Raw genomic sequence first — 26165 nt, 5'->3', positions numbered from 1 at the left:
ACTGTTAGTTACACAAATACCATATCTAATAAGAACCTTAAGTAAAAGTCCTAAATAAGTTATTTTGTACTCATCCTGCTAATTGTAGTGTAAACTAATCAAAAATATTTTGAGATACAATTGACAGACAATACAGAGTTGGAAAAGCTTATGACGACATTGAATCAGGAATCCCGCTTCTGGGACTCTAGTTCAAAGAAAAGGTTATTTACTCAAATATATTCAAATTCAGCTATATTTAAAGTAACAACAACAACAAAAACAAAAGCAACTTATATACATTATAAAAAAATAAAGGGGATGGGAAGAATGATTTTATGATAAATTAAGTCAAAGAAATAATGTACAAGCATTTAAACTATGCTAATAGAGAGTTTGTGGGAAGTACACATGAAAAAACATTGAAAAAAGTTAATTGAAATTTAAAGAGCATCAATCATAAAAGGACATGGGGAATTCAGAGACTTTTACATAAAAGTAAAAGTTATTATGGTTTAAGTAAAAAGAGAAAAGCATCTAAAACTTTCTGGGCTAGGATAGCGACTATGTTAAACTGCCAGATGCAGGACCGCAAGAAAAGATGATCAAACCATATTCTGTGTTAAGTGGTTGGATTAGAGGCTTTTTTAACCTTTAATTTTTAAAAACCCTCACATTTCCTTTAGGTTGATTGTAATACTTTGATGAGTAGAAATTTCCTGAAAACATCATTTATTCAATAAAGTAACCTTTCTTCCTAAATTCTATAAAATTGTAACCATTTACGAGTGAAAAACTTTATATATTCTACCAGAAATGTATTAAAATCTCTATAAAAACTCTTCATGCTCAATGAATAAATTAGCAGCTTTTTTAGAACTTAATATACTTTAAAAAAAACAAAAGCCAGTGTTCTTCCCTCCTGGCTAGGTAAGATAGTTTATTTAATTAGCCAAGAAATAGGTAGGGGGTTAAGGGAAGGTGAGGTGCCGGGTAGGAACCACCACACACAACATGTGACAATAAAAATGTCAGCATTAGTTCCATTATACTGCTAGTTCATATTCCATAGACTCTGAAGGGCAGTATCAAATAAAAGTAAGTTTCTTTCCATTTATTCCACATACAATTTTAAAATGTATTCCATACAACTGCTTTGGAAAAAGCAGGTATCAAATATACTTTCTGCAAGTTTTACAGTGTGAAGTTTTGGAATAAATATTAATTGCTATAATTTTGTGTCAATTTTACAAAGCCATTGCCGTTCGAGACTGTTGCTATTAGGGAGTATTTTTTGTCTTTTGTCAGTTTTCTCTCTGCAACCTGGCCCATAACTAGAATCCCTTGGAGAGCTTTGTAAATTTCAGATTCCTGGGTCTCAATCGTTCCCCATCTACTTTAACTCCCTTTTTTTACTCCCAATCACCAGTTCCCTTTCCCGTTAGTACACCATTAATAAGATAATCTGTCATCCAAACTTACCTGTTCTGAATCACATACCATAACGTGTTTACTGGGAAGCCCAGCCAAAGACATATTTAGTCTCCTAAAATAATAAAGGCATATTACAATGACATAATTATGTTATGCATCAATAGCTTGATTCCATCACTACAGACTGGAATTTGAAGTAAAGCTGGTGCATCTTGGAGGAAATAAAAGAGACTTGCCACCAGGTGGTTTTTCATCCAAATGGCAGTTTTCCAAGACATACACATCCTCTGAACAACATCACAGTGAGGCCTTGGTAGTTCTCAAATCACTCGTCTATGTAATCTTAGTCTTTGCTCTGGTGATCTACTGCATCCTAACATTGATTCAACTCAGCTCACAAGACAGGGTACGCCACCTGCTCAGACAGGTGCCTGTAGCAGAAGACATGTGTTTTCACCTAGCTGTTCTCAGAACAGCCATTTCTGACCACGTGAGGCAACCCAAGACTTCTGTGGCTTGACAACTGTCTTTCATTCTTCCAGTGATAACTTCAGTAGACAATTACTATAGACACAGCAGAATCAAAGTTAGGTAGGAAAATATTTGCAAAGCCCTGCAAATTTAGACTGTACTTGTCAACGACTTCAATGTAACCTATTCTATCACAGCACACAGGCCCGGTACCTGCCGGGGTGTGTCCTGTTTTTAAGCAGGAAACCCAATCTTGGAATCTACAGGACGCCCAGGAGGCGCACCTTCCCACATCTCCTCCTAGGCTTATTCCCACGAGATAAATGTACATCCAATAATCATTACCTGTTATCTCCTGAATCTTGAATGGATTTACTTTCATTTACATCTCTAGCTGGTTGATATTTTAATTTTGAGAAACGCTCATGTAGAGTAATGGGAGGTGATGGAAAATAATTAACTGAAAAAAAAAGAAAGTTTCATCTGAGTGTAAAACTGATTCCACTTAAAAGATTACATACAAGCACAGAAAGAAGGGATTATTAAAAAACAGCCAACCTCTCTTGAAAATACGTAGGACCTAAACTAACTCCACAGACTAATTCATAGTGTCCCCATGCTTTTTCAAGCCTGTGCAGTAGTAAAACATCTGATTTATGAAACCAAGAATTCCCTTCCTACTTGACAGGCCGGCTTACTTGTTAGGGAAAACACAGTAGCTCTCTCAAAGTGAAAACCGTTCTTCTCCAAGACAAGACCTTACTATATCTGGGAAGAAAAGACGGTCCAGAGCTCTACTTCAGCTAGAGTAAAAAATAACCCCCCCAAACAACCCTGAAACATCAAAATCATTCTGAACAAATGTTGAATGTCATGTTTACATATCACAGAAAGCCATTAAATCCAGTCCATGAAGACATTTTTGCAATCAAGCTATGCTATGGGATTTTAAAAGGATAGAGAGAAAGATAGTGACTCTTGACTCATCAGAATGCTGCTTAAGCAATCTTTTCCCTTAACTTGCTGTTATTGCCCTGAGATATTCTCCTGAACTTTTCTGCAATACCAGTTCTCTTTCTACCAAGAATCACATGTCCTTCGGGTAAAAGGGGCTGGAATTGGGAAGGCGAATTGTTTCAGACAAAATGCATGCTTTAAAGTAAATTTATGCCTTCGTGTGAGGAAGGCAGAGAAAATAATTCATTTTCAAAATGTTTTAAGAAGGTAAAGAAAGATTAATGCAACCATCTAGTAAAAACCATAAAATAACATAAAATAAAAATTTTGGAATTCTTCAAGTTGCTTAGCTTGTAATGCAATTGCTTTATTTACACAGCATCATTGAGGAAAGTTGTCCCACATAACTGAAATTTCCAATTCATGGACATTGGCCATCAGTAAAAACAAAAGAAAACAAAACAACTCAATGCAAATCTTCAAAGTATTTATTAAGCAACTTCCTAATATCATAACTAGAGTCTTATCGATTGCTTAGCATCACCCTTCTGGCTTAAATTCCCATAATTCCCCCAGGGGCATGAAGAGTATCACCAGATGACCTACACTACAAGATTTCTTGAGTTTCCTATCTGGTTTTTGTGGCTTCCTCCTTCCCGTTCTCTTATCAGTTATTGCTTCTGGCCACTCTCAGTACACTTCCCTTTCACAGCAGTCAACCTCTCCCTTTGTAACTTTTGATTTCTAATCGACTGTGAGTTGAAGCACCAGGTTATTGGAACTACATATAAAGAACAACTGAGCTTAGGTGTCGTGGTTCCCTTGAGCATCTAGTACTCTGAAAATAGTAATTAAAAACCCCAACTAGGCTTGACTTAGTAACTTCTACTTTCAACACATTTTCTAATTAATGATCTACTTTATAGTGAAATATTAATTACTATTACAATTCACGGATATTTTCCTGTATCTTGTGAAAAGTTAGTACATTGTTTTTGTCTTATTCCTAATGTACGTGCAAAATACACCAACCTTTAACTTGATGGATTACAGTTATGATTTCCTGAGCAAAATCTTCTTCACTTTTGTTTTCGGTATTCTCAGTGGAGCCAAGCTGTTCAAGCGCTGTTTCCATGTCCTCATTTCTCCTGCCAACAGCAGACAAATCAGCTGACACCTCTCTCTCTATCTTGAAAGAAGCAACCCTAGAATAAATTGTAAATGTTCAGCTAAATCTGAAACTATTTTCTGAGAAAAAACTTATTAAAATGAATAGAGCTATAAAACTAAAATGATGTTTATCTTTCCTTATGATTAAGCCACTAAATTCTATGCCATAAAACATGTATGAGTAGAAGAGCTATAGATGCATGGTTTTGAGTTCTTTCCAAATCGGAGATCGTTAAATATTTGCCACTTTATTTTTTAAATATTTTATTTATTTTTAAAGAGAAGGGAAGGGAAGGAGAAAGAGTAGGAGAGAAACATTAATGTGTGGTTGCCTCTCACATGCCCCCTACTGGGGACCTGGCCTGCAACCCAGGCATGTGCCTTGACTGGGAATCAAACGGGCAACCCTTTGCTTCACAGGCTCGTGCTCAACTCACTGAGTTACACCAGCCAGGGCTTTGTCACTTTAATAAGATCCTTGAAATCTTAAGTTAGACAATTTTTACTTCAAAAAATACAGCTAGGCATTAAATACACTCCATATGTAAACACAATCAATTAGATTATTTTCTACTCCCAAATGTCCATAAAACTGTAAATCCAGCAAGCTTATTTTATCTTAAAATACTACCACCCTTTAAAGGCTGGTATCAAACATAGTAACTTGTCTGACTTCACAGAAATCCTTGTAACTCTGAATCAGTAATGAGAAGGTTAGAATTGTATTTTGAAATCAAATTCTGTTGACACTAATTTAATCACTTAGAAAGTCTCACCAAACTCTCAGAAAACAGTCTCAGTTATTAGCAAAGTTATGATCATTATAACTAATTATAGTGTTTACCCTAAATATATCCTTAAAGAAATGCTACCATTTAGTATATAAACCCAACTACCTTACCCCTTCAATGCTTTCTGAATCTTTGTAACTTTCATGAAGAGCTCTCCTCACCTTTAGGGACCACTATAAAGCCATTATTATGACATATAGCTAATAATTATTGAGGGCTTACCATATGCCAAACACAGGGGCTTAGAGCTTACAAACATCATCTCGTTTAATCTTTAAAAAGCCCTACAGGCTAAGTGTAGGGCTCTTTAAAGACTGCCCTGCACTTATGAGTGACACTGAGACAATGGATGTTTTGACTGTCTTGCTTTATATCCCAGAGGTCAAGCATTCACATGAACATAATCCTTCCAAGTGCCATACTGGGAAACTTATATCTTAGTCCAAGAATGCTGCTCTTGTTTAAAATTACCTTCAATTCTTTGTCTGGAGGCAGCTGATTCACCAGAAGAAAACGTTTCATTATTTTATATTTATACTGCATTTTGAACCCAAAATGGCACTAACCAGCTTATACCCATCTTACTCCTCCACACTTAACTCTAAATAGCTTTTGGCTCTTGCCAAAAATCAAGTTCACTGTCCAAAGAATTAAAATTTACAACTGACAGAGTTCTTTGTCACAGGCTCTGAAGATACATCCAAGAGAGAAACTGGAAATGTGTTTTAAATAACAGCAGCACAGCTTCCACTATCTTGGTTGGAGTCTTCTCCATCAGTAAACCTTTCCTTACTCAAAAAATGAATAAAATAAATAAACAAATGATTCATTAATAAATAACAGTAATACCACTGGAAAAAAATGATACTTGTTCACATAACAACACCCAGTCAGATGGACACATTTTGGGTGGTTATAGGAATGCACAGATTTACTTATTTATTTAAGGCACGTGATAGCTATACATCCAAAACTGCTCCCGGGTTATGAGGGGCTTATGGACATTCCTTTCATTGAAAAACTTTAATGACTCCTCTAACAAGATGGTTTGAAGTGCCTGTTTTTGACCTATCAGAGGAAAGGCTTCCATCTGACTTTGTGTGCTCCCTGCTCTCAAACCGGCTCTGGGGAGATGACTCCCTGCCAAGGCAGAAACATGGAAAAGGGATTATGCAGCAAGTTGATGCCGCTGCTATGGGTTCCTTGGTTCATTAGAAGACTTTCATGAGAAGATCCACTTCCCTTCTTTCCTCCTAATTTGCTTCAAGCTTCCCACTGTGTGTCTGATAACTAGCTAAGAGACAGTTAGTGATAAAAAGCTGGAAGTCAGACTGGCCCTGTTAACAACCTCCACTAACACAACACTACAAACGCTCTCTGCTTAAAGGGGTTTTAATGGTACAGAAAGCCTGCCATATTCCCCAAAACCATCGCTTTAAAAACATTTACAAAAGAAAAATAAAATTTTCTAAGTTGTATTTTATAGTTTCAATACAACTATAAAAATGATCCATCCATAAGAAGACAATAGTTGATAAGTTGTTATTATAGTTTCAGTTCCTCCCAAGAGGAAGCAAGCTGATAGAGGCTCCCGGTAATTTACAATTTATTTGTAATTTATTATTATTGGCATAGTTGTTATCCCCACTTCATGCCCAACCCTCAATCCATAGGAGTAATGTGGTATATACACTGAAGCTGTATTTCTTCAATTCCTTAAATTTTAGTGTTTAAACTTGCTACCAGTTAAAAAATTTATCTTAGGGTTATCTCACTGCCATGAAAATAGTATAATCTAAAATTTTAGTTTTTAAAAAAAGTGTTTATTCATTTTGAGAGAGAGAGAGAGAGAGAAACATAGATGTGTTATCCCACTTATTTATTCATTCATTGGTTTATTATTCCTATATGTGCCCTGACTGGGGATCAAACCCATTAACCTTGGTGTATGGGGATGATGCTCTGAGCAAGTGAGCTACCTGGCCAGGGCCTGAAATTTTAGCTTTTTAAAAACAATTAAGCCCTGGCTGGTGTAGCTCAGTGGATTGAGCATGGGCCTGCGAACCAGACAATCGCGGTTTGATTCCCAGTCAGGGCACATGCCTTGGTTGCAGACCAGTTCCCTGCAGCCCAGTTCCCAGCAGGGGATGCACAAAAGGCAACCATACATTGGTGTTTCTCTCCCTCTCTCCCTCCCTTCCCCTCTAAAGATAAATAAATAAAATATTTAAAAAAAAACAATTATACTTTTGCCCTGACTGGTGTGGCTCAGTGGGTTGGGCATTGTCTCACAAAATGAAAGGTCACTGGCTCAATTCTTGGTCAGGGCACAGGCCTGGGCTGCAGGTTTGGTCCCCGAATGGGGCACACGCAACCACTGAATGTTTGTCTCCTATTCTTGTCTCCCTCCCTTCCCCTCTCTTGAAAAATAAATAATAAATAAATAAAATCTTAAAAACAATTATACTTTTGCTATATGACAAACCTTCCTGAACCTTGAGAATAAAAAATGTTCTTAGGTCTTTACGTTTGCAAATTTAATCTCCTACTAGTTCAAATTTTCCTTTTTACTATTTATTATTAATACAAGTTAACAATTTCAGGAAATAACCCAACACAACAGTTAAGCTGAAAAGACCAGGTTGTTCTCATTTGAGATGAATTTTAGGTAGTTAAAAAAATTTAAATATAGCCAAACATCTATATTCTAAAGTGGTCTGATTAAACCTTCCAGGTTCTTCGGTTCTGTCCTCAACCCCTCCCCCATTTTCTCTCTCTGCTTAAGGATATTTTCTGACATTCTGAGTGTTGTGCACTAATAACTAAGAAAACATAAGAAGCTACATTAAACCTGAATTTCCACTTACACACAACTAAGATACATCAAAAAAAAAAAACAAAAAACAAAACCCCAACTGCATGGCAAAACAACAGTAACAAAAAACCCAACAACCAAAATCCTGTCCTCTGGAAGCTTAAAATAATAACAAAGCCATGCAACACATAAAGGTTTTCTTAGTTTTCTTCCAAAAATAGCAAACATTTTGTACAGTATCCAATAGTTCATAATGCACTTTCCCATTTATTACTTTGCTCCTGTCTTCCTAAGAACACACATTTAGAATTTTTGGACTTGAGGGAAAAGAGGGAGACTGCTAGTCCATTAACTCAGTATGTCATTACTTATTTCACAGAAGTCCCCTAACTGGCCTTGCCAACAGTCCCCTGGCAGCCAGAACCAAGCCAACCTGTCCTCTCCTATTAGCTCATCCTGTCAGACCAGGCTGGCAGTGCGGCAGCCCCACCTTTGCAGCCTCCTCTACCTCTGCTCCCTTTTACCTACTGCTCAAAGGCACGCAGCTCAAAGTTCCTGTGTGTGGTTTCTGCCTTTGTTAACATATGAACATAAAATATCTTGTCGTTATGTGTCTAAAACACACCATAACCTCTGAAGCCTAGCTCACTTGTAAGTCCCGAAAGAGGCCTTCCCTAAATCCCCCGACCCAAGATCCCATGTATTACCAACACGGCCTTATTGTCTGCAAGCCCAGAGGAGAAAACTAATCCTGTACCCATCTACAGCCCCAGGTTATCCTAACAGGCTGTCTCACAGGGTCGGTGCTCAAAAAATACCCACTGAATGAATAAATGATAAATGGTAAATGATTTGGACCATTTGAAATGAAAGGTTCAGCTAAAAAGATGACTGACTTCAAAATTCTAATTGAGGCCAATTTAATTTTGTTTTTTTAACTTTCTTGGCTTACTTTGTACTTAAAATTTTTTACTTCATTTACAGCTATTTAAAATTGAAGTATTTCCAAAACTTGAAATATTTCCTATTTTAATAATGCAGAATCTCAACTATACATAAAAGTATAGAGAATCCAGTGATGAGCCTATCAACTCAGCTTCAGTAGTTATTGGCCAATTGAAGTAGACTCATATAACCGGGAGGAAATGCAGGTTAATTTGGGCCCCAAAAGACATAGCCAGGTGACCTGCCAAATGTCACAGAGCTTCTTGCTCAGTGACCCACGAGAGGATTAAAAACCTATGTACCCCAACCCCAAACACAATGTTCACCTCTCTATACTAGGACCCCTAAGAGACATGAGGAGAAGCTATGGTGATAGGAGTGAAAGGGAGCCTTCTCTCAATTAATGTTTGATTTAAAAATGGCCCTGGCTGGTGTAGCTCAGTGGATTGAGCACGGGCCTGCGAACCAAAGGACCACGGTTTGATTCCCAGTCAGGGCACATGCCTGGGTTGCAGGCCAGTTCCCAGCAGGGGCCAGTTCCCAGCAGGGGACGAATGAGAAGCAACCATACATTGATAAAAAAAAATGCATGAAAAATATTTTAGATAGAAACCTTACTTTTGTGATACATAACAGTAAGATAGCAGCAGACTTGTACATCACAAAAATCTTTCCACCCTGCTTATTTTTGCCTCCAGCTGAACAGTACCTATCACACGTAAACTTCGTGTGATTAGGTTCCCTTCCTTCAGTCCTTGCTATGTTTTTTTACATTGTTCCTCCACCTACAGAGCAGCCCTTTCCTGAGAGCATCAAGGCTCCACTGTCTTCTGGGACGCATCCCCTTTCAGAAGGAGGAAAGCCTCTTAGAACAGGGAAAGATCTGATGAGGGTAAGGAGGCCCTCTGTGTCTTTTTAGTGGGAAACAAAAGGACTCAATGCAACAGAGGCTCATACACTCAGTCCAACAGCAACTTTGCTAGACAACCTTCGTATCCTAGATTTCCTAGTACCAACACCTGCAGAGGTGAGAGAAGCCTCAGGTCCATCAGCACCCGCTTTTCATCTCCAGAGACTGGCACCCCCTGCTCCTCCCTCTCACTTCCTTCCAAGTCTGATCAACGGTCAGGCTCTCACCTACTCAGCCCAACATTAAACCAGAACTCCCTTCATCTGCCCCAAGGCTTCAGATATATACAGCTGGGTGTTTGGGGTTCATAATAACTTTCGTACAATTTTTCCTGTTGTGGCTCCCTATTGCATTCTGAGACAGATAATTATGAGTTATGTGTAACTTCTACCTCCGATAATGCAGTTTCTGACTGAGTGGGTCACTCAGAATATGATCTTTGTTAACAGAAGCGTTAACTATGCAGTGAACATTCATTCAAGCAAGTCTCTATCCACTGCTGTTCTAGATACAAACTAGAACCTAAAAAAATCACTAGGTGAAAGCTATATGTTTTCTCCTTTTATTTATTTATTTTCTAGAGAGAGGGGAAGGGAGAAGAAAGAAAGGAGGGGAACATCAATGCGAGAGAGAAACACTGATTGGCTGCCTCTTGCATACACCCGGACAGGGGACTGAACCCACCACTTAGGCATGTGCCTTGACCAGGAATCGAACCGTCAACCTTTTGCTTTGTGGGATAGTGCCCAACCCACTAACCCACATCAGGCAGGGTGACAGCCATATGTTTTTAACTACATATGTCAATATTTTACCAAAGCTAAGAAAGCAAACAAAGGCACATAATAAACCATCTTAGTCTTTCCAAAAAAAAAAAAAAAAAGGATAAACTCTCTAGATTTTAACCAACAAATAAACTCTCTAGAGTGTTCTCTTCTGTTCACCCTAGGATTATTGAAGTCTTTTCAAGCAGAGGAAAAGCTAATTGATGGCAATAGTTGAGAACATGCCTTTACTAAGGTTTGTATGTAACTACCTTTGTTTCATGGATATTTTATCAGTCCATATATAATTCAATCCAACCCCAGAAAACTCTTCCACAGCTCATTAATCAATAAATAATTATCATCAGAAAGATCTTGTTCAGCAGGATGGTTTACCACACTGAAAAAATGCATGCATTTATTACGTTATTCAGTCTTCAGGTTTTTGAATAGAAAGCATTTGCAGGGGAGGCTTTTTATTACACAAGCCGCCGTTCAGGTCCTTGTCAGGGAATTCAAACATGTGCTGACAGGTCATAAAATTTCATGAAATGAGTTTTATAAATTCAAACAAAAGATATGGCAGCCTCAATTTTGGGAAGTTCACTTTCGTGATCATGATGAACATCAAGCTGCCATTTCTCGATGTCAAATTATAAAACTAATTGGGTTCAGTATCTTTAACATAAAACCCTTCAAAACTGCTATTTCTAGCACTCTTATTTAACACACTTCACCCTGGCTGGTGTGGCTCAGTGGATTGAGCGCTGGCCTGGGAACTGGAACGGGGCTGCTGTTCACTGTTTCCCAGTCAGGGCACATGACTGGGTTTGCTGGCCGGGTCCCCAGTGGGGGACACAGGAGAGGTGGCCACATATTGGTGCTTTTCTTCCTCTCTTTCTCCCTCCCTTCCCTTCTCTCTGCAAATAAATAAATAAAATCCTTTTTTAAAGAAAACACTTCATTTTAAATGTGGGGGTAGCATGACTTTTACAAAAGAATTCAAGATTTTTTGGCAATTTGGTTTTACGTAATTTTATCTCAGAAGAAAAAACTATACAAAAAGTAAATACTCTAGCATTTAAAGGCTAACTACTGATATTTGCAATTCAATTTGAAATACATTGAAAAATAAGATGAAACAACAAATGAAGAGATAGATATGTGATTACAAAAGCAGAATAAAATGTTAATTGTAGACTCTAGGTGGTGGGTATATAGATGCTCACTGCATAATTCTTTCATCTTTTCTGTATATTTGAACATTTTCATGATATGATATTGGAAAGAGAAGGAGCTTAACATCCCTAAACTTGATGCTTACAGAAGGCTTTGTGCTCTTAAGATTAAGAACTAGCCCTGGCTGGTGTAGCTCAGTGGACTGAGCACAGGCCTGCGAACCAGATCACATTTCGATTCCCGTTTAGGGCACATGCCTGGGTTGCAGGCCAGTTCCCAGCAGGGGATGCACGAGAGGCAACCATACATTGATCTTTCTCTCCCTCTCTCCTTCCCTTCCCCTCTAAAGATAAATAAATAAAATAAAACAAAATAAAAAGATTAAGAACTAGTAGGAAATATAGTAGCACAAAATGATTTAAGAAATATTATATGAAATAGAATACAAATGTATTAATATAGTATTATACAACCACATAACATACACACAGAAAAATAACAAAAAGAGCTACACTAAAATATTAATTAAATTGTCCTAGGAGAGTAGGATTATGAGTTATTTTCCCACCTCTATTTGCCTAGCTTTCTGTACTATAATAATATTTGTAAATGCTTTCTATGCATATACAAATACACACATGTAGCCTTGATTGATGTGGCTCAGTGGATTGAGTGCTGACCTGAGGACAGAAAGGCTGCTGGTTCAATTCCCAGTCAGGGCACATGCCTGGGTTGTGGGCCAGGTCCCCAGTTAGGGGCATGTGAGAGACAACCAACAGATATTTCTCTCACACATCAATGTTTTCTCTCCCTCTTTCCTTCTTTAAAAATAAATAAAATATACTTTAAAAAATGTATGCATATATATGAAAAATATTTTTGTGCCCTGACTGGTATGGCTCAGTTGGTTGAGCACTATCCTGCAAAGCAGTGGGTCACTGGTTTGATTCCCAGTCCGGGCACATGCCTGGGGCTGAGGTTTTGGTTCCTAGTTGGGGCGTGCATGGGAGCCAGCTGATTGATGTTTTTCTCTCACATCGATGTCTCTCTCCTTCTCTTTCTCCCTCCCTTATACTCTCTCTAAAAATAAATAAATATAATCTTTGAAAAAATTATTTTTTCAAGTATAAAAAATGAGGGAAGGGGACTGGAGTACCTAACTTTAAGAAAATAAACTATATTATATATATATATATATATATATATATACACACACACACACACACACACACACACACACACACACACACATATATTTTTAAAGATTTTATTTATTTCTTTTTAGAGAGAGGGGAAGGGAAGGAAAGAGAGAGAGAGAGAAACACCAACGTGTGGTTGCCTCTCATGTACCCCCCACTGGGGACCTGGCCTGCAACCCAGGCATGTGCCCTGAGTGGGAATCGAACCAGAGACCCTTTGGTTTGCAGGCCAGTACTCAAATCCACTGAGCTACACCAGCCAGGGCACAAAATATATTTTGTTTAAAAAAAAAAAAAAAGGACTTTGGGTTTACCTAATTCTCTGTCACATCCTCACCTTGGATTTTATTTTTTTTGTTTTTGATTCAAATACAGATATGTCAAATATGAACACAAATGTACCAAACAATGTGGTCCATCACTCTTGTCTTTGATTCAAATACAGATATATGAGTCAACTGTGAACATAAATGCACCAAATCAACATGGTGCATCACTTTTTTTTTATTCACGTACGGGTAATGGATTAAAGTCATGAACAGACTTAACTGACACAGCAAACTGCAGTGCCTTATTATTCTTAGAATTCACAGACAGAGGTAATATTTATAATACAAGAAAGTACACAAACCATTTTAGGAGAATATAACCTATACTGACAGTAGTCTATTTTTTTTAGAGAATCATTATGAGCTGAATCAAATGTCTTATACATGGGCCTCTTTCTTGCCTCTAGCCTAATTTCCTCTACCTAGGAGATTCCAGTAGGTTGAGAGCTACTCATCTTGAGACAGAAGCAAGAACCATGTGAAGTCACCAGTCTCCTTGAGTCACAAGGGGTCACGTGGATTTGAGACCAAGGCACTGACTTAAGCCGCTTCCTGTCTCAGAGCCTCACTCTCCCGCGCTATAAAAGCTGGGACTGCTGAAGTCCCTTTCAGGTCAAAAATTCTCAGAATTGCAGGCAACAAGGAAAACAGGCTCCGAGAAACTGAGCAGGGAATAAGTCTCTGTGAACTCCACCCAGCCTATCCCTGGACACGGAACATCTGGCAGCCTAATAACATGCACATTCATGAGGAGAACAGCTCCTGAGAATGCTCTGCCCCCAAAAGTACCTTGAGATATGACGTGGAAACAAGCAGACATGAGATCACCCCATATGCCTGATTATGAGATTCATCCTCATTACAGGGCCTTTTTAAAAATCTAGGCAATCCCTCCCCCTTGACAGACTCTAGACACACTATTCATTTCATTTTCAAAGCTCTGAATAAAGATGGCAGAAACACTTATTAAATAGCGTTAAGAAAAAACAAAGATAGTACCTGGACATATCCAATGGTTTCTTCTTATGTACTGTAATTATAAGTGATTTCTTCCTAAGACTAGTGGATGAAGGTTTCATATCAGAAGCTTTACTTTCATCAAGTTGGTTACTGGAGGAGTTGCTCTCTTTTCTGCCACCCCTTTCTTTCTTTCTTTTCATCTTCTGTTTGCCATTAGAGGTTCTGAAACCAACACTTTCATTTGAATGAGCAGAGGCGGTGTAGTGTTTCTTAGATGATTTTAAAGGTTTTTTGTCTTTCCCATCTTCAGTCTGTCTCCGTCTTCCATTGTCATTCTGAGAAGTATTCTTTTTATCTTCCTCCTTAGAGCGTTTCCGAGTTTTTCCATCAGACAAGTCCTGGTCCCCATACGAGGTTTTGCGGCGTTTGTGGAGAGAGTAACTGGATGCCTCGGTTGCTGAACTGGTCTCTGGGAGTCTCTTCTGAGCACGTCGATGAGTTTGGCACTTAGGGCTACGCTGAGCTTTGTTCTCTTGGTGAGGTGAAGGGGGATACCTCGGCTTCCACTGAGCATTTCTGGATGGCTCTCTGTTATCATGCCTCTCCACGCCTGGATATCTTTTTGTCGGGTATCCGTATCTTCTGTAGTCACGATCCTCAGTATGCCTGTGGTGACATAAAACAGTTTATACTTGCACTACAGAGAATACAGTGAGAATTTATATGTGTAGCATGTTGGGTGGCATGGCTTTAAATGCAGAATGCAGTGGGTAAAGTTAACCTATAATCCTTCAAGCCAACTTATAGAGATTCGTTAGAGAGGAAATGCCATCTTACTTTTAAAGAGACAAGTAACTTCAACATAATTTACTCTAAAATAAATACTTCACTCCTCCCAGTTGAACTGACCACATGATAATGCTTTTTCTCTTTTCAGAAAAAAAGCTTTTCAAGGTGGTTATCTTCAACTATAAAGTAAACACACTTCCTCACTTGAGGCTTTATATCAGATTACCCAGGTTTAATGTTTTCTTATACCTCTTCTGAAAAAAGCTCCTTTTCTCAAAATCTTCAGGACCTCTTCTAAGAGAGTGAGAATATTTTTCATCTCGTATCTTCTGGGACCTCAGCTCATCCTCATGCTGCTTTCCTTCAAATCTAGAAGAATCTTCTGTGGACCGCTGAGGTGATTTCCCTCTTTTTCCGCCTCTTCTACCTCTGTAGTCATAATGAATGGACCTTCCTCGCATGTGCTGAGGAAAATAATCCCACTGATACTCTGGGTAGTGTACACCTTCCGAGTATCTGGGCATATACCTGTTACCATCCTCTCTTCCTGGTGAATATGCTTGGTAAGGCTTATAAAAATGAAATTGGTCTACAGAGCTTCTTGTGTTTGGAAAAGGTGCTCTATGGTTATGGAATCGGTAATACGTATTTTCCGGAGCAGAATTCCTTGGTCTACTCTGTCCATTCTTGTACATTCTCCAGGTGGTGGATCTGTTCAGATCCTTCCTATAGCCATAGCCATGATACCCATGAGAGTATCTTTGCTTGTTGTGTTCAGACTTTCTAGGTGCCGGTGAGAAAGACCTATAAACAAACACAGAAGAGTTTAGTTCATTTAAAAACAATTAAGTATTCACTGAAATAGAGAACAGGCTGACAGTGACCAGAGGGGAGAGGGGAGGGAATTTCAGGTGAAAAGGGGAAGGGTTTGCAGGAGCAAGTATAAAGGACACATGGACAATAACAAAGGGGGGATGGAAATGGGAGGGAGGTGGGGAGGGCTGGGGGGTGGGCTGGGATAGGGTAAAAGGCAGAAAACTGTACTTGAACAATAATTAAAATTAAAAAATACTCAAAATTAAAAAAAAAAAAACTTCCAATAAACTATTTGTCCTAATATGACTTACCCAGATAAATGATTTGTTTTCTACTGTTTCTTCCACTCGAATTAAATTCATCAATTTGCTATATCCACATTTTAAATTGTCCATGGATGGCTCTGATTACGCTTGCCCCCATTCAACAAGCACTCTCTTTCCATCTGAACTAATATATCCCATGTTAAAAAGGGCCGAACACTCCCATCCTGTTGGGAGGAGGACCAGCTTAGGTACAGAGCAAACTCCATTCTGGAATATTGCTGACAGCAAAGTTCTGGCGAAAAAACTGGTCAGCAAGAGCTTTCATCAGGCTCAATGGTCAGGTAAAAAAAAAAAGGAAGAAGGGCAATGAATCGATGCTTCTCTCTTTCCTTTCCTCTCTCTCTCTAAAAGCAATGGAAAAAAAACTGTCCTCGGGTAAAGATTAAAAAAAAAAAAAAGGAAAGGAAAAAGGCAGAAGGAGGGCTAGATTCATACTAATAAATATGTAGGAGAATCTCTGGCCAATTGAACATAACCTTTGAAATTAAATTAGATTCTAAGAGTTTAAGGCCACAAAAACTCAAACTCAGCCCCAAAACTGACCCCAGTTTTTCCAACTGTCTATTCTCTCTACTAAGGCTATATCAAGGAGCAAAAAATATGTCTTTAAACAGTGTGTGGAGGGTGGGTGGGGGGAGAAGAGGGGCTTAAAACTTGAAAACCTCATGCTTAGTTCCCCCATAAATATTACCAACACAGGTAAGTTGCCCTTCTCTCCCAGGCCTACCATATTTTTTAGACTATAAGACGCACCCCCCAAATTTGAGAGGAAAGGGGATGCGTCTTATAGTCCAAATGCAGCTTACCTGGCTTGCTGTGGGCGGTGGTGGGCGGGGTCTCAGGTTATTAAATATTTTACCACATTTTTTGCTTCAAAAATTTTCCCCCTATTTTCCTCCTCTAAAACCTAGATGCATCTTATGGTCCGGTACATCTTATAGTCCTAAAAATACAGTTAATCCCTTATATATGAAATGAAAGATGTGTAACTTTGGTGAATGTGTATGTTTATGCCGCTAAAATCCTCTCCAGGGACAGCACATCCTTTCTGTAGCTACTTTCTCTAACACCTCAGCACTGTCAACATCCGGGCTTTCATTCTCACTGAGGAGGAAGACTTCTGCATCCAGAGAAACCAGTGGGTCCCAGTTACTTATTAGACTTCAGGATAAGAGAGAGGAGCCCCACAGTCTGGAACACAATGAAGTTCAATTTTGCCCCTGGAGACATTTCCTCACATCTGACCTGTCCAATCTTTCCATCTCCTCCCTGAGGGTTTAGTATCTTCTAGTCAATGAAGCCGCTTGCTGCCCTTGCGGCTTTTGTTATCACTCCCTCTTCAGAAGCTGCCTCCGGGTTAGAACCATGAGTAAAAACACTTTTTCATTTGGTGACCTGCCTGTGTATTCCCTGCAGGAAAGTAGACAGACTCAGCTTCCCCACATAATACTGGGATTTATATACTGGACTTGGCAATATGTCCTTATAAAGTCACCAAGCTAGATGTACTGGCAAGTGTGTCATATAGCTGAAGCCGAAGCTCTGTCATCCAGCTGGCTGTACCTTATCATTCCAGCAAAAAGCAACCGGAGCCTCTGAGGACTTTCTGGAAGGTTTAACTTCTTCCACTGCTAGGGAGAACAGCTAGCAGCCAGAGGCTGAGGTTTTGCAGACTGGACCAAATATTATTTAATCTCTTACTTTAGTCCATACCTCACCTTGAATACACTTTGATATGATATTTCACTTCACAGTTTTACTGTATAGAGCCCCTTTCTTCTGAAGGGGATTGCTGGGATGGTTGCTACCATTTTTGCTTCTCCCAAAGGAAAAAAGAGACCCAAGGAGTCTCGGGAGACAATTCTCCGTGGGTCTCTCCATTCTGCACACGTTGTGAGCAAAGGCTCTGACAGTTTTCATTCCAAGGCAAACAGCATGGGAAGAGGGAGTTAGGGCCTTCCCCAGGGGCAGAGGGCCTACTTGTTTGATATATAGGATAATAAGATCATGTCTCCTCCAATGCAAAAGCCCCTAGTGGTACTTGGGTTCCTCAGCTATATCATCACCCCAGCACTAAGTTTGACAGGTTCTTTTGTGCCTCCTCACCAGGGCCTACCACAAAAGGGTGACAAGAAATGACAAGTGATGTCCTCCATGTTGAAAAACAATTGCTTCTTTATATTCTCCCTTTTTTAAAGCTCCTCCCCATTACAATTTGGCCTTATAAACTCCAAATTAAAATTGTTGAAGAAATGATTGATCAGTCATTGTAGATCCATAATGAAACCAAGCACAATGGCCAAGTCATATTAACATGAAAAGTCTTGGTCTGCCTTGTGTATGTAATTATGGTCCTTTTTAGGAGGCCCAGCTCTGTGCCTTTGCTCCTGTTGTCCCCCTTAACTGGAATACTGTCTCTTTTTTTAATCTTCACCCGAAGATATATTTACTGATTTTAGGGGAAGGGGGGAGAAAGGAGGGGGAAAAAGAGAGAGAGAGAGACATCAATCAGCTGCCTCCCATACATGACCCTACCAGGGATAGAAGGATGGAACCCGAAACCGTTTGGTGTACAGGATAATGCTCCAATCAAGGGAGCCAACTGGCCAAGGCTAACTGGAATACTTTTCTTCTCTCTTTCTGCCTTTAGAAATTCTACTCATCCTTAAATGGCCAGCTAAAATCTCATCTCTTTTTTTTAGACTTTCTTAGTATATCCCCTCCACAAAAGCAGAATTATTCCTTGCCTGTGGATCCACAATACTTTCTCTCAGTTAGTTGCACAACACTTTTCCCACCTGCTATGGTGTCAATTTCTCCAACCAGCCTGCAAGCTTGCCCTGGAGGGCTCTTCCTACGGTTTTGTATTTGCCTTTGTAGCCCCAGAACTTGCCAGTAGCAGATAGACAATAAGTACTAGTTGAATTCTTGCAATCTAATTATATATACATGCTTCATACTACCAACTTGGGAAGAAGCGAGTTGCACTACAATTGAGCTACATAAAGCTCTATTATTCTGCCATGAAGAAATAGGAAACTCCCAATTTTCTAACTCCCAATTTCTTTAAATATATTGATTATCAAAAAATGAAATAAAATACACTCTGAAAAGTTCTAAACCACTTAGAACTTTTACAAAAACATGGAACACTTGCAAAGATGTTTCTCGCTTCTCCCTGGCTATGGCCACTGTATTTCTTTTTATTATTGATTAATTCTAGCTGCTGGCACAATTAAAGAAAGCTGTCAGCTCCTAGAAATGCAACCCCTAAAACTGTAAAGCACCTACTGTGAATAACCACATCCCATGAGCTCATTAAAATAAATTCTTAATGATGTAGCAGGGTGTAGCAAGGGGAGACCCCAAATAGGGATTTGTAATGGGGTCCAGAACTCAGGGTGTGCAGGAAATATTTTTAAAATGTAGGATGTCCTCTCCCCCACAAGTCTGAACTGGGAGATGGGACGCATGGAGCAGGGCCATTGAGAGTTGTTCTGCACAGCAAGAGTTTTGCAAATAACCTCAGGCATGGTCATTTAACATACCGGTAAGTTTTAACTGGTTTCACCGATACCTTAAATAGCTGTGGCCTTGCTTTGAGCCAGGCAGATGGGAGGGTGACTTCTACCCAGGATGTAACTGGGAGGCAACTTCCCTGGTTACAGTGGCCTGCATGAGAGCTTGGAAATGATCTGCTCCAGGCCATGGCGTCATATGGCAGCCCAGAAAAGCTGGAGAAATATGGAAATGCTGGCAGTTGTAGCCTATTGTGGGAGGATTTGGAAATGGGGAGGAGTCGAAAATGGGGCCCACAGAGGAAGACTGGCACCAGGATTTAAATCCAGCACGGCTGCCATGCTAGGAGGGGCCCATGTGGCTTTGGAGAGAAAAGGAGGGACCACATGGCTTTGGGGCTCCCTTTGCCATGCAGCTTAGGAAACTGGAAAGCAAGATGTAGCAGCGATGCAGAACTCTCTCTGAGCAGTTTGGAAGAATACAGGAAAGACACTACAGGAAGGAAAGGGGTGAAAGGACTCTTGCTGGTGGGCCACAAGAAGGTGCCACACGGGTTTGGATTAAGAACTGGAGATTGGGGTGGCGACACAGCTGATGGTGCTGGGAACTGAGGGAGGACTGCCAGCCAACCACAGACTACTGGCAAGAACCAGGGGCTACCAGAGCCATGAACTTCTATTTCTTTTTGTGAGATGTGGTACCCTGGAATGGGCAAAGCAGGGAATGAAGTGTTTCCCTGCAATGTTTCACACTATGTGTGTTTGTGGGTGTTTAAGGGACGTTGGGACTTTAATGAAGACATTAAGTCATTACTCTAAGTCTGTATAACCTTTGAATAAATAATTCCCTTCCTTTTTACCAATCTCTGACATCGAGAGCTATAATTCCCTGGCAACGGGCAAGGTAAAACTAGTACAGGAAGACCCTGGGAAAAGAAGGGGTCCATTCAATAGTAGTACATTGTCCCCCTCCCCAGTCCGTTCTGTAACAAGAATACTAGTGAACTGAAAGTCAAAGTACACCTCAAATCCAAGCTCGCCCTGCTAAACTAAGAACTACTCACCTCTGTTTCCCCTTGGGAGGAGATGCTTTGGACTGTGACTGCGCCATCCTTTCTTGGCATGTAAGTCACTACCCGCTTTTTACACTGCAAAGAAACACAGTATTAGCAAGTTTATAGAAAGAGCCTGCAACCTGCTCTAAAAACAGTGAATGCCGTGGGCCAAAAAATCACTTAGGCATACTATGCCTCAGTTTCCTCATCTGTAAAATGACGAAGATAATAATAGGACCCACTTTAGTGCAATGTTGTAAGGATAAAATGATAAAATCGGGGGTGGGCAAACATTTTCTGCAAAGGGCCAGACAGTCACTATTTTAGGCTTTGCAGGCCATATGCAGTCTCTATGCATCTTTTTTAAACAACCCTTTAAAAATATAAAAACCATCCTTAACTCAAGTTCCTCCCCTCCAACACATAAACAGGCCCCAAACACCAAATGCAGTACAGTTTGATGATCCCTGAGTCAGAATCCTTCTGAGTACAACCACTACTACCCTCCTGTCTTTTGCCGTGTACACAAACAATTCATGTAATCAGTCAAAATGTTTAAGAATATCTGATGGAACCTCCCGCTTTTTAAATTGTCAAATAATAAGAATTACAATGCCCAGTTATAGTATTCAACTGCTACCTTTCACTGGATAAGTATATCAAAACATAATGAACCATGATTAAACATTTAGCTTGCTTTTGATTTTTTCCTAAAATAATGCCAAATAAGTACATTTTAAAAGACACAGACTTGACTTTTTTAAAGATATACTTGAATCTTTAAAAGGAACTGATGGCTTTAGGAATAGAATTTTTAAAATTCCGGAATGTTGATGAGGATGTGGAACCACACGGACTCTCACACACTGCTGCGTACACATACACGTAAGTATAACCCATTTGGAAGGGGTTGAGAGCACCTGGTAAAGTTGAGCACACGCATATTCCACAGTCCAGCAATTCCACTCAGAGACATACCTTAGAGCAATGGTTCTTAAACTTTAGTGTGTGTCAGAATCACCCGAAAGGCTCATTGCTGGGCCCTACCCCAGGGCTGGGCCCCACCTCTAGCAAGTTCCCAGGCAATGCAGGTGCCCATGCTGCTAGTCTTGGAACTATAGAACTACTGAATTAAAGGGGAAAGGTGGAAGTCACTTGGGAGAAAATATTTAAAGTGAGATTTACTGACTACATGATAAAAAGAAGTGTTAGGACATACTCCTTTGCTAATATTAAAATTAGCTTTATTGAAATCCAAACTATTTACTCAGAATGGGTGGATTTTATTGCATATAAATTATATCTCAAAGCTGAAAAAAAAAGCAGCAAGCTTTGGGTGATGCAAATGCTCTAAAGGTTAGGTCAGAAAACTAAAGACAGAACTGCCTTCCCAGCTCTTGCATGGGCCCTCATCAGTCTGGCTTTCTACTCCACCACTGCATCGAATTGCTCAGTCAAAATCACTAATGAAATCCATGTTGCTACATCCAATGGTTATAGCTCCTCCTCCTCCAGGACCTACGGAGACAGGAAGGTAACAAGCTAGGAAAATTCCTTGGCAAGTGAAATAGAGAAACAGATAGATCGATGGCTGAACATAATGGTCCAGCAATTTACAAGCCCGGCAATTGACAGCCAGGTGCAGATGGTAACCAGGGCGGAAGGCTCCTAGTGCCTGGCAGGGGGCAAAACTGGGGAAACAAGGACTTACCCCCAGGGAAACCTCTCCTCCCCAGGCTTTCTCCCTGCAGATAACAGAAAAGTAGCAAAATCATGTAGGTAACACCAGAACCAACTGCAACGATGAGAGATTCCTTCCTGCATTGTTGTCACTGACCAATCAGTGGGGACCATGACCCTGAAAGGGCATACCTAGAAATCTGATGGAACATTCTGCTGAAACCCTCCCAGTTCTCCCCTAAGATTCCCGCCTGCAAGAGAGAGATAAAAGCCTCAAGACAAAGGATTCAGGCAGGCTATAAACACGCCCAAGAACAAACTCCTGACTTCCCTCCAAAATCGGCCTCACCTCAGTAAATAGCCGCTATATTCTTTGAGTCTTCAACAAAGAGGAAACATAAATGTCCAATAAACATACAAAAAGATAACCAACCCTACCTAATCAGGAAAATAAAATTAAAACAAGATACCATTTCATACTTAGGAGATACGCAAAAATTTTAAAGTCTGATATCCCCGTGTGTTTACAAGAAAGTGGAAAAGGAGTTTCTCAACTGAGGGAAATTCCTCCCCCCAAAATCCTGAAGCAGAAACAAAGTCTGAATCTATAGCCCAAACACAATACGAACAAGCTGAAGCACTTAAGGATACTTAAAAACAACAAAAAAAACTCACCTTGGATCAGAAATTTTAAAACTACTTCAGAGATAAAACAAAAGCCAGTTCTCTCAGAAGCGAAAAACAAATAACAAGGTGCCTGAGACAGAATAAACTCAAATGATAATTTAATAAGGTACACTGAAGAAAGTCATGAAAACAACCAAGAAAATGAAAATGATTTTGCAGGAGAAGATGGAGAGTAAGTAGGGGAGAGAGAAGACATAAAGAAGGAATAATATTTGTATTATTATAGTCCCAGAGCAGAAAAACTAACAATAAAACTGAACTAATATTAAAAGCTGTAATTCAAGAAAACTTTCCAGAAATTAAAAAAAAAAAAAAAAAAGATCTGAATCTACATACTGAAGGGCTCACCAGATACTTGGGAAAATTACCCTACACAATCAATTATGAAATACAGTTTAGTAAAAACTATCTGATTTCAAAGATAAAGTCCCCCAGACCTTTAAGTAACAAGAATAAATGATTTACAAATCCAAAAAATTAGACTAGCATCAGATATTTTTACACCAATATACAAAGTATAAGGCAAGAAAGAATTGGCATTTAAATTTTAAAAAATCAAATCAATAAAAGTAAGTGTGAACCAAGGATTTTATATTCACCAAGTTGTCTCTCAAATATCAAGGCTACAGAAAGAAAAGCTTTCAACATATAAGAACATAGAGAATTTCTGCATTTTACTACCCCTCCTGAGGAATCTACTACAGGATGAGCTTCATTCAACCAAATGATGACTGAGAAAACATCAGCAAAGTTGACAGTGAGCATTTTAACATAATGTAAGTGTACATGGAAGACATTAAAAGAAAGGTGGAGTTGAGGGTGGAAGACTAATGTAATATTACTGCATATTGTGAAAGAGTAGAAAAGTTACAACTAAAAAACATGGGAGAAGAGACAGCTAAAGAGAATAGTGAAAGCTCAATGCTGTGTAGGTAATAGCTGGGTTTAAACGTACTGAGGGGAAAATACAATAAATCAGATGCTAAGAGGTTAAACAAATCAACACACACTGCCGGGACACCTGGATATCCTCAAGGAAAAGAAACAAGTTCCCCCCTTCCTGCACACCATATACAAAAATTAACTTAAAATGGCCCTGGCTGGTGTAGCTCAGTGGATTGAGCACGGGCCTGTGAAGCAAAGGGTTGCCCGTTTGATTCCAAGTCAGGGCACATACCTGGGTTGCAGGCCAGGTCCCCAGTGCGGGGCACGTGAGAGGCAACCACGCATTGATGTTTCTCTCTCTCCTTTCCTTCCTTTCTCTCTAAAAATAAATAACTTTTAAAAATAAATTAATAAAAATAAATAAAATATATATTTTTAAAAAATGGACCTAAGACCCAAGTTTAGGTCTTTAGGTCTTTGGTCCCAAACTTAGGACCAAATTTAAGACCTAAAACTATGAAACTTAGAGGGAAACATAAGGATAAATAATCCTTGTGACCTTGGATCAGACAGTGGTTTCTTAGATATGACATCAAAAACACTAACAAAATACGATAAACTGGGCATCATAATTAAAAGCGATTATACTATAAAAGATGCTATCAAAAAAGTAAAAAGACAACCCACAGAATGGAAGAAAATTTCATGCAAGTCATACCTGATGAGGGATTGTATCTAGAACATATAAAAAGAAAATTTTACACTCCAATAATAAAAGACAAATAACCCAATTAAAAATGGGCAAAGAAGCTGAAAAGAAGTTTCTCCAAAGAAGATATACAAATACTCAATTAGCACATGAAAAAATGCTCAACATCACTAATCATTAAGAGAATGCAAATCAAAATCATAATGAGATGCCACTTCATATCAAGCAGGATGGCTATATTCAAACAGTAAGTATTGGAAGGATGTAGAGATAATAAAGTCTTTATATGGCTCGTGGTACTGTAAAATGATGCAGCCACTTTGAAAACAATCGAGCAGTTCCTGAACAATTAAACGGAGTTATCATATGACACAGTACACGAGGCAGATATTTCCAAAAAGATGGTAGGGGTGGCAATCCTGGGATAAGGCAAGGCAGAATTAAAGCCCCAAAGCATTCCTACAAAGACAGATGCTTTCTAATGCTTAAAATCATGATTCAAGATGAAGATGGAATAAATTAAAATATACATATTCACATGAATGTGACATAGCAACCACCTCTATAAAACAAAAACTATAAGAGATGCAAGAAGGCACAGATAGAAACACACTAATAACAGCACACTTTAATACAGCATTCTTGGTGATATATTAGGAGAACCAAAAATAAAAAGATTTAAACAGCATAATCAATGGGGTAAATCTTAAGGATACTGAGCCAAGTCTACACTCTGATGCTAGAGAATACACATTCTTCTAAACTGCCCACACTACATTTACCAAAAATAGCCATATATTAGGTCACAAAGAAAATATCATTAACTTCCATAAAATAGGAATATTACAAATAATACTCTTTAATCGTAATGTAATAAAACTAGAACTTACTAACAAAAAAAACAGAAAGGCCCTCTTCCACATACAAATTAAAAAACTTCCCATTCAACCATTCCTGGTATTGTACAACTAAAATTATAGATTTTTAAAGAAATAATGACAATGAGCCCTGGCTGGTGTGGCTCGGTGGATTGAGTGCCGGCCTGTGAAGCAAAGGATTGCGGTTTGATTCCCAGTCGGGGCACATGCCTGGGTTGCAGGCCAGTTCCCAGTGGGGGACACATGAGAGGCACCCACACATTCATGTTTCTCTCCCTCTCTCCTTCCCTTCCCCTCTCTCTGAAAATAAATAAATAAAATATTTTAAAAATAATGACAATGAAAGCACTACATATATATAATATTTCATCATATGATTGGAAGTGGCAAAGGAAAATTCATTGTACTAAATATAAGAATGAAAGAATAAAAATCAATACATTCATTCCCATGGTAAAAATAACCTACAAAATAACAAGGTAAACAAACAAACAAAAGGAAATAATAAAGATAAAACTAGAGGAAGAGAACAGAAAACTAGATCTAAGTAACAATTCAAAATTGTGTAGTTTGTGAAAATATTAAAATAGGTAAAGCACTATGTAACTTAAGAAAAAAGGGAGAAAGCACGAATATACAAAATAAGAAACGGCAAGGGAGAAATAAGCATTTAAATAGAAAAAAATTTAAACCACAAGCAATTACTGTGTAACCTTCTTTTCTAACAAATTTGAAAATCCACACGGAAGGGAAAATTAGGGAAAATTTGCTGGAAAAGTACAAATTACTAAAATGAACTCCAACAGAGTTAGAAAGCTTAAATCCAACAATTTCCATAGATAAACCAGAGAAAAATATTACGGAAATAATATTTTCCTCCGTGAAAAAGCCATCAGGCCCGGATGATTTCACAGGGGAA

General features: G+C 39.0%; 1 protein-coding gene across 1 annotated transcript in view; it reads right to left on the bottom strand.

Annotated features, from left to right (window-relative positions):
* The window catches only part of BCLAF3 (BCLAF1 and THRAP3 family member 3), a 53321-nt gene that overhangs the window by 22810 nt on the left and 4346 nt on the right, over positions 1-26165 (bottom strand). Inside the window, exons 2-7 of the mRNA XM_053655809.1 lie at positions 20417-20500; positions 14942-15496; positions 13943-14569; positions 3874-4046; positions 2230-2344; positions 1462-1525 (exon numbers count right to left, since the gene is read on the bottom strand). Of these exons, the coding sequence (XP_053511784.1) occupies positions 1462-1525; positions 2230-2344; positions 3874-4046; positions 13943-14569; positions 14942-15496; positions 20417-20463 (1581 nt within the window). The 5' untranslated portion in view covers positions 20464-20500. The remainder of the gene's footprint in view (positions 1-1461; positions 1526-2229; positions 2345-3873; positions 4047-13942; positions 14570-14941; positions 15497-20416; positions 20501-26165) is intronic.

Source organism: Artibeus jamaicensis, unplaced genomic scaffold (assembly GCF_021234435.1).
Source record: "Artibeus jamaicensis isolate MK-2021 breed Jamaican fruit bat unplaced genomic scaffold, CSHL_Jam_final scaffold_1283, whole genome shotgun sequence".
In the NCBI taxonomy this organism is placed as follows: domain Eukaryota; kingdom Metazoa; phylum Chordata; class Mammalia; order Chiroptera; family Phyllostomidae; genus Artibeus; species Artibeus jamaicensis.
The sequence above is the reverse complement of the archived record's forward strand: the minus strand, read 5'-3'. Positions and strand labels throughout refer to the sequence as shown.